The sequence below is a fragment of the Centroberyx affinis genome, unplaced genomic scaffold (assembly GCF_046629955.1).
Source record: "Centroberyx affinis isolate AG114_WGS23_722 - 3 ecotype Tasmania unplaced genomic scaffold, CSIRO-AGI_Caff_v1 ptg007797l_1, whole genome shotgun sequence".
NCBI lineage: Eukaryota > Metazoa > Chordata > Actinopteri > Beryciformes > Berycidae > Centroberyx > Centroberyx affinis.
This window is the reverse complement of record NW_027283919.1, coordinates 1-10,000: the sequence shown is the minus strand read 5'-3', so window position 1 is coordinate 10,000 and position 10,000 is coordinate 1. Positions and strand designations below refer to the sequence as shown.

General features: G+C 40.2%; 1 protein-coding gene across 1 annotated transcript in view; it reads left to right on the top strand.

Annotated features, from left to right (window-relative positions):
- The window catches only part of mrps5 (mitochondrial ribosomal protein S5), a gene marked incomplete at its 3' end in the record, with an annotated part of 16,985 nt that extends 13,990 nt beyond the window's left edge, over positions 1 to 2,995 (top strand). The window contains exon 6 of the mRNA XM_071513979.1: positions 2,961 to 2,995. Coding sequence (XP_071370080.1) covers positions 2,961 to 2,995 — 35 coding nt within the window. The remainder of the gene's footprint in view (positions 1 to 2,960) is intronic.
- Positions 2,996 to 10,000: the final 7,005 nt, after the last annotated feature.

Below are 10,000 nucleotides of genomic sequence, written 5' to 3'. Positions count from 1 at the left end.
TCACTAGTTACTTTGCAGATTCAGATTATTAATACAAAATATAATCAACTAATAAATTGTGATGTATTATTATAGATTACTGTAAGTTTTACTGAAATGCATGTCGGTCCATATTTAAGAGGACGAATCTCTGGACTGTATGACATCATTCAAGACATGGGAAAGCCCTCACTTAAAAGCTTCTTGGGAGGAGGAATTCGGGGGAGAGATATCTGACTGGGCCTGGCACTCTGCTATTACATCGATACACTCATCCTCTATCTGTATCCGCCATGGCCTGCTACAATTCAAAGTCTTTCACCGCTTACACCTTTGTAGAAGTAGACTTGCCAAGTTGTATCAGGACATTGACCCAACGTGTGTGAGATGCCATCAGGCCCCTGCCACTCCTTTCCATATGTTTTGGTCACACCCGGCACTGGGGTCATTTTGGTCTCCATTTTTAGGACGTTCTCTCACATGTGTGGAATAGATGTCACTCCAGACCCTATTACTGGCATTTTTCGGGACTGCCCCAGAAAGTGTATCGTTTCCTAACTCCCAACCAGAGGCTATAGCCTTCTCATTAGGGCTAGGCGATATGGTTGAAATCAATATCATGATAATCATAAGGATTTTTCTCGATATCAATATATATCATGATATGGTTCATGCATGCAAAATCACGTTAAATAATCAAATTAATGTTCATCTCATTGAACCGAATGGTAATGTTAGGTGTGATGTCAAACAGAACAGAAATATTCAAATAATATTCCTACCATACCTCATTTTATGAGAGTTTTTAAGTAAAATTTGCTTGTCATCATCAATTCAGACAGCAGAAATGTGTGTCACGATATTAAAATATCTTCATATCATCACGATATGATTCCACTGAAAGACTATAAACCATAATATTGAATTATCGCCCAGCCCTACCTTCTCATCTCTCCTAGCCCCGACGCCTCATCCTCCCTTAAATGGAAATCAACAGCACGTTAAAGTTAAAGTATACCTCGCCACACGCGGCTCCTCTCGGAAATTCCTACAAGATATGGCAACCATTTCTGAGTTACTTTGAGAAAGAATTTGCCTCTAGCGATCTAGGGTAGCTCCTTTTGGTATGTTCTGGTCGTATGGTCATATATGTGAAGGTCATGCCACTACTGTATGTCTTTATTGTGTATATTGTGACCACCATCCTTTATTATTGAAAATCCAAATAAAAACAGTTCAAATAGAAATGCATGTCAGCATCTCTATCAGCCAATCTGGTGGGGAAGATATCGGATATTGTATAACCATATCGGTGCATCCATAGTTAAATAGTTAAATCCAAAAATATCTGTATCATCCTTCAAACCCTCCTTGCTGTCAGGATCTGGATGCAGGGTTGTAAACCGGTCGTGTGTGTCTGCCGCCTCCTGCCTCATCAAGTCTTCATCACCGTCGACCCTGAGGAACGCCGGCTGTTAATTCCCTCTGATTGGCTGAGGGAGCTGCAGGCCGCCGCTCGTATTCCCAGCCTCATTATGCATTTAAACCTCAGCAGCCGCCACCGCCGCCGCCGTGTGGAGCGAGTTCAGACCGTTTACCTCGCAAGGCCGGAACAGACGAGGGGCGACCTGAACCCACAAGACACATTTCTTCATTCTGTCGCTCCCTCGCTCTCTTCTTCTTCTTCTTCTTCTTCTTCTTCTTCTTTGTGCATTCTGTCTCTCTCGTTTGTTCGCTCGCTCGCTCTCTCTTCTTTGTCCGTCTCCCTCTCTCTCTCTGTCCATCTCTCTCTCTCTCTCTTTCTCTCTCTCTCTGTCCGTCTCTCTCTTTCTCTCTCTCTCCATCTCTCTCTATCTGTCCATCTCTCTCTCTCTCTGTCCGTCTCTCTCGCTCTCTCTCTCTCTGTCTCTCTCTCTCTCTGTCTCTCTCGCTCTCCCTCTCTCTCCCTCTCGCTCTCTCTCTCTCTCCGTCTCTCTCTCTCTCTCTCCCTCTCTCTCTCCCTCTCTCTCGCACTCTTAAGCTTTAGTTTTTCTGGTTTTCTCTTGATATTTTCTCTCTCTCGTCCCTCATTTCCGCTGCTAACAAGCTCTCTCACTCTGTGAAATATGCTTACTCTCTCTCTCTCTCTCTCTCTCTCTCTCTCTCCTGCACATACACACACTATCTCTCTCTTTCACATGCACTTTGTCTCTTCCTCTCTCTCTCCCTCTCTCTCTCTCTCTCTCTCTCTCTCTCTCTCTCTCTCTCTCTCTCACACACTCACACACTCTCACACACTCACACACACACACACACACACACACACACACACACACTCTCTCTCTCTCTCTCTCTCTCTCTCTCTCTCTCTCTCTCTCTCTCTCTCTCACACACTCACACACTCTCACACACTCACACACACACACACACACACACACACACACACACACACACACACACAGGGGGGCAGGTGAATGTGATGTGCAGAGAGCTCTAACTAGGTTGCTTGTCTCTGATCAGGTTTAGTTTCTGACAGACGGTGGCCTAATGTCCCAGCTGAGGCGTGTGTGTGTGTGTGTGTGTGTGTGTGTGTGTGTGTGTGTGTGTGTTCCCCTCGGCTCTCCTTTGTTTGCTGTTAATTGGTTGGAGGTGAGCAGGCCGCTGTTGGGAGAGCAGCATCCTTCAGAGGTCACTGACAATGAAATGTGTTGACTCTGTACGCCGCTGCAAGGGCTGCTGGGAATTTGTTACGCTTTTGGCCAATGGGAGTCGAGCTTAATCTGTTTATAGTGTATGTGTGTGTCTGTGTGTGTGTGTGTGTGTGTGTGTGTGTGTCTGTGCGTATCACATGTGTCACTATGAGGCGTTTTTTTTTCCCTAATCTTTTTTTCTTTGTCACCCCTCTCTCTCTCTCTCTCTCTCTCTCTCTCTCTCTCTCTCTCTCTCTCTCTCTCTCTCCCTCCCCCTCTCTCTCTCTTTCTCTTTATTTTCTCTCTCCACAGAAACCTATGAGTACTTTGACTCTCGTGTGATTGAGGTGAGTTTTTTTTATTTTTTCTCCGTCACCCAGAAAGCAACAAAACAAACCACAAAGGGGGATGGAAGCTGAATTTATAAAATCCCTTCAGCCGGTCTTTGCAGCAGTTTTTCACACTTGCCAGGATCCATCTGGATCTGCTTAAGTTGTTAAAGAGCGAACTAAACAGCAAACCCAAATCTGTGTAAAGTCTTGACATCTGATGGTAAAAAGCACGTATGACTGTGCAGAATTTTGTTTATTTCTGAGCCACAAATCTTTCTAGCGATGGCATTGGCTGCTAGAATGAAAACAACAATTTATATAAAATAATATCACCACTTATTTTTCTGTCCCACAGTACATATTGTCACATTTTTGTATTGCGATAGATTGAATTTTGACACATCGTCCCATCCCTACTTTTAAGACAGAACATTACCTGACAAACTGCATTGTAAAAGACACAGTAATTGACCCCATCCCTAATAATCACTCATCATTCAACACATAAACCTAAACAGCTTTATTGAAAATTGCTTTAAACACTTTGAAACGGCACAAATTTCTAAATACAGCAGCCTGTGTCAGAATGATCACAAATAGGGCTGAACGATTTTGAAAAAATATCTAATTGCGATTATTTTGACTGATATTGCAATTGCGATATGATTTGCGATATTAGAGGGAATGGTAATTTTTACATCATTATTCTCATTTTCATTGAAAAAACTTATTAAAATGATTATGGTGTGATTTTTGCGGGGATCTGTACCAAACAAAGATGTTTTCTTAAGTCTGTAGAATATGATGTGTAGGCCAGGACATCTCTGCAGCACCACAATATTTAATTTAAAACGGTATTTTGACACACATTTCACCTTTAACAAATATTGCGCCTCCTGCGATTTGAAAATTGCAGTAGGCCATATTGCGATTTTGATAAAATTTCAATTAATTGTTCAACCCTAATCACAAACTGTCTCAAACTGGTGGAAAATCCAATACCGGCTGCACACATTGATGCTGCTGGAGGCAAATTAGTTTGATAAAGAATAGCTGGATATGTGCACTAGAGTTCAGATAATTTAAGGTTGCGGCGTGGAAGATAAGACGGTTATTAAGATGTTTAATTTTGGCCGGTATTTGTAGCGTCTCCTTACGGCAATCGGTGTACTTTTCAAAATGTCAACTAAGGAGTATAAGATGCTTCGTTCCCACGTTTCATGAGAAAACCAATCAGCCTCGTCTGGGACGCTGTGTGAGGCGCTGTGACCAGGATCCATCCCGGATTTCAGTGTGAGGAACAGAAAAAGCGGTTAAATCACCTCGGTGGTATTCGCTCAAGAGATAAACAGCTTTTTTTTTTTTTTTAACAGGCAGACTCTTCACCTAATTGGTGTTTGCTCTGAGAAAAGCTCCCAATTTTCTAAGGCAGGCGCTTCATCTGCACGCTGTTAAGTGTTGGTGTGATCCTGGAGATAAAACAGCATGTTTGAGGAGAGGTGCAGACACACCAGGAGCAGAGTCGTGTTCCTGAAATGTGGAAAAAAGCCTTAAGCCTTGTTCTTAAGGCAGACGCCTCACCTTAAGCCTTACTAGAAGTTCATCATTTGATTTGACTGAAATATACAGGATCCAGCCTTTAAAGTGATCTGTTGTCAACCAAGGACTTCATTTACTGATTATTATTTTAAAAAACGCAGGTAACACTTTAGATTAGGGAACACATATTAACTATTAATAAATTGCTTATTAAAATGCATATTAGTAGTGTATTGGTTCATTATTAGTCATTACAAACTTATTAGCCCCTTATTCTGCACTATTGCATTCTATAAGTATAACCCATTAGCTATGGGTTTTCTCTTAATAGTCTCTTAATTAGTGCTTATAGCAGTCAGTAAGGAAGCTGTTGAACATGCTCTCGGTCTGCTTTGCTCAGTCTGGGGCTTATAAGGTGCTGCATCACATATTATTGAGAGAAATTAATAAACTATTGAGGGAAAACCCATAGTTAATATCTAATATGTGTTCCCTAATCTAAAGTTTTACCAAAATAATTTGGTTTTATTATGTTTTCGGGTTGTCCGTCCGTCTGTCTGTCCCATTCTTGTGAACGTGATATCTCAGGAACGCCTTGAGGGAATTTCTTCAAATTTGGCACAAACGTCCACTGGGACTCAAGGATGAACTGATTAGAATTTGGTGGTCAAAGGTCAAAGGTCACTGTGACCTCACAAACAACGTTTTTGGCCATAACTCAAGAATTCATACGCTAATTATGACAAAATTTCACCCAAATGTCTAATAGGATAAAATGATGAAGTGATGACATTTTATATCCAGAAGTTCAAAGGTCAACTTCACTGTGACATCATAATGTCTACAAAAATGGTGGAAGTGCTGTCACTTACTTTTGCAGACACCAAAATCCTTTAAGTTGACCTAATAATCACATTAATTATATATGTTCAATAAATGAAGACTGTCCTTGCAATGATAAAACAAAGTTTATTGGCGGAGGAATACAACCGTGAGGCGGTTATTTGTAGTTTTACCCTCCCATTCATTTTACACAAGTAGCTCACACTTTTCAAATGATGGATTTCTCATTTTCAAACTGAAGGTTCATATTATACCCAGTTAGTGTGAATTTTAGAAAAAAGCTGTTTTTTTGAAGGCAGACGCCTCATCGAAACCTCACTGAAGTTTGTGTTAGCACTCTGAAGAGTGTCTGTAGGAGATCTGTCTGTGTGAAGAGTTCATTTCCAAAACACATCATCTGAAAGAAAATAATTGATGATGTTCATTATCTCTACAGTACGGATCCAGTCTGTAAAAATGCTTTTTGTCAACCAAGGACTTGACGTACTATACTTTTATAAAGAACTATAATTAATTTAAAATTTGTGCAGTCAATCATTTTGTTAGAGTGGGCATCATCTTTTCAAATGGCAGCAATCTCATCAACTGTTGATATAACAGAATATAAATTTTGGAAAGAAGCCAGACACCCAGCTTTCTAAAAAACTGTGTATTAAATAGCAGACACTGTATCAAAGCCTCATTATTGATAGTAACCTTTGACTAAAGCTCATTTCTTTGAGAAGTCAAACGGTGACTCAGTAAAATAATCTTTTGAAGAAGAGTAATTCCACCGTTGAACTGAGGCTGAACTTTTAAATGTCCTCTGCCAGTCGGTCTGAACTTTGAGAAACGGTGTTTTATTAAAAAAAAAAAAAGCCTCATTTAAACCCAGTGAGCTCTGGAGTTGCTTTGGGAAAGGAGACATCTTTGGCAGATTTGCTTCTGTTAATATTTCAAAACTTAAATTCCACTTGTGATTTCCACAGCGTGTGATACTGCTGCTGGCCTACAGTGGTGCGATAACAGCTTCAAACTTTTCAGTATGACGGCATATTAGGGCCATTGTAGGAGATTGGGGTTTTTTTTGTTTTTTTTTACCCAGCTGGGGGGAAGAAAAACTCCGAATTTTTTAGATTAAAGTCAGAAATTTACGAGAGAAAAACGAGAGAAAAAGAATTGATTCAAGGAAAAAGAGAGCAAAAAATACCAGGGTACCAGACTGTTTACTTCTTTTTTTTTTTTTTAAAGACGGAATGAACCACTGAACTATGATTCCCTTTCCCTCATTCTCAACAGTGATATTGAATAACTACAATAAAAAATATTAAATATTATGACAATAATAATATAATACTGATTTAGTACTGATTTTGGTGCACACTCTTCTCCTCATCCCTAATAAAAAAAACAAAAAACAAACATCTGGCTACCAACCACACACAACTTTGGAGCGTTCCCATGGTAACAGCGATGTCTCCCGATTGGTCGGAACTCGCTGAAAGCTTGTGAGTAGCGCACGAGGAACTCAGGAATAAAACACAATATATTTTGACAACAAAGTTGAAATTGAATGGCTTCTAGAGGAAAATATGTAGCTGTTTCACAATCTGATGGAAGTTATGGAAAGTCTGTTAAAACGTTTGGGTGAATAATCTAATTCCTAACGGTAAAAATGAATGAGTAATTTATTTCTGGATGTTTCTGGATGTTTCGGCTATATTTTGTTACTCGACTATTTTGCCTTGTGGCACTCTTTTCATTTTGCATTGTCACACTTTACTCTTGTTTGGTGTACGCCAAAAACAAGGTGTGTTCTCTGTCTGACTGTGCACTTGTGTAAGCACCAATAACAGTAAAGTTGAATTGAATAGAGTCCGATAAAGCCCTTTTTAATAGAGGATTTGAGCTGACGAACATGAAGTCGGCAGCAGCAGATGTGATTAACCGTCCGCTCCGCTCCGGTCCGGAGAGAAGGAGGGAGAGAAAGTCTGATAGCGGAGGAAGAGATGTCGATATGTTGTGGAAATGGATTCTGTCGTGATACTGGATCACCGGATGGGACAGATGGGTGTTTAGGTGATGCAGCGAGTGGGGCTGCGAAGATAGGAGGATGATTATGGCTGTGTGTATGGAAGAGTGTGTGTGTGTGTGTGTGTGTGATAGAGAGCTTGTGTGTAAGTGTGTGTTAGTGTTCGTGTGTGTGTGTGTGTGTGTGAGAGAGAGAGAGGAGAGAGAGAAAAGAGGGAGAGAGAGAGAGAGAGAGAGAGAGGCACTCCGATCAGAGATTCTCTCATTAGCCACATTAATTAAATAAAGATAGAGAGAATCAGGATTGTAGTGGTAACGTCTTTAAGACATTTTGGTTTTTTTGCAAGTAGTTTGTCCCCCGCTGCTTGCTGTAGCTCCTAGATATAGGAAGGGGAAGGATACCAGCCAATCAGGATCAAAGGAGCGTGAACTGTTGGTGAACTCTTAAGAGATTTAACATTAAGCATCAGAGAAACGTGAATGGGGCAATTAAGGGATTTAAGTAAGGCCTGACTTACTGATTGTGGTGAAACAATTGATGAAGAGTTTTCCTTTCTCAGTAGACGAGTTTCATGACAAGAACTAGGGATTAGCTAATCAATAAGAAGCACACACTGAGAAACACACTGGCAGAAAAGACAGACGGTATGAGAAATATACAGACAGACTTGAAGACAATTATATACACAAACACATATATCAGGGTAGAAGGTAACAGCTTTTATAGATTCAGAAGCTTGATTTGTCACATGCTCATCCAAAATGTGCAGTGAAATGCAGTGTGGCATAAACCATCAAGGCTGTGCTAAAACAAATTAACAAATTAAGACGAAATATAATAATTAATCTAATCTAAATTCATACCCGTCTTTAATAAAACAACGAATCAACGAATGCTACTTATTCCTATTAAAAGGCTTAGCTGATGAAGACTGTGATGCACAGTTGGTTTCACTACTGCTGACAAAGTGCACTTATTGTAAGTTGCTTTGGACTAAAGCGTCTGCTAAATCAGTGGTTCTCAACGTGGGGTCCAGGGACTGCCAGGGGTCCTTGAGGGGGTTCCAGGGGGTCCACAGCAAATTGATGAATTGTTAAACTTCAGCATTATTTAATTTACAAGAAGTTAACACAATTAGAAAATGTAGAAGAATGACTGTTTTGATCATAGTTTCTCTGTTATCTCTCTACCTACAATACAGATAGTCATGGGATTCTGGACAAAATCATATCTAACATTAAAAATATTCTCAGATTTGGGTCTGAGAGACAAAATCTCATCAAATGGGGGTCTGTGGCCCTAATGTGGACTAAATTAGGGGTCCTTGATACGGAAAAGGTTGAGAATCACTGTGCTAAATGACATAATGTAATAATGTAATATAATGTAAAATATACAGATAAAGAATATAGCTGTTTTTTTAAAGATATAGAAAATATAAAATTTGAATAAAAAACAAAAATATAACAAGAGCACTATGAAAAGAGAACTATGAAAAGAAATAGCAGTGGAGTGCAAATTGCAATATACTGCGTACGGTGGCCTGTAATGGACACAAATAATAATCTTATTTTCACTACATGGACTTACAAGTAAGCTTTGTAATCAGAGCAGAGATCCAACAGAAGCTTCTCACAGCAGAGCTTTGATAAAACATCTGAAACCTCAGCGGTAAACGTCAGGTTTTGGTGTCAGTCCCTCAGAATCAAAGAGCGAGGGCTTCTTTCTAGAGCCGCCAATTTTGCATTTTGAGAGAGACCAGTTTCTCCACCCACAGGAGCAGGAGAGAGAGACCAGAACGCAATGCAGCAGAGAGACAGGTTGGGGTTTGAGTAAAGGGGGGGGAGAGACTCACTAACTGAAGCAGGAGGAGACGAGGCAGGTTGACGGAAAGTGGGTTCAATAAAAAAAAGTAAATGTATTGAAATTACTGTCTATATCTCATGTATTGAAATATAGACAGTCAGCACTAAACAGCTGAGGTAGACAAGAAACAAAGAAGCTGTGAAAGTGTGTGTGTGTGTGTGTGTGTGTGTGTGTGTGTTAAGATAAGCTGTATGGACAGACCTAGTTCATTTAGATTCCCTCTCTGTCCTGCTGTATTTTACAGTAATTCAATTAGCACTAATGGACCCTGCTAAACTAATAGGGGTAATGCCACAGACACACACACACACACACTTGCAAACACACACACACACACACACACACACATATGCTTGGTTCCCCACAGGTAGACACAAACACACAAAGATAGTTTCACACTCGCACAAATTCTCCCTCTGTCTCTTGGTCTCGGTTTCACTCACTCATGCACACACACACACACAAACACACACACACGTGCACACACACACACACACACACAGTAATAAATCAGTACATGAGCTCAATGACCCATTATGTCTTAATACATTAGCAGTGTCATTTCCATATATTTGTCTTTAAATAAGTGTGTATGTGTGTGTTTCTGTCCTTTGTGTGTCTTTCTGTGTGTGTGTGTGTGTGTGTGTGTGTGTGTGTGTGTTTTTCTGCCTCATTTTTGTGGTTTTCTGTGTATTTGTTCCTGTGTGTCTTTTTCTCTGTTTTGTGTTTTGGCATCTACATACACAGCGTGTGTGTGTTTA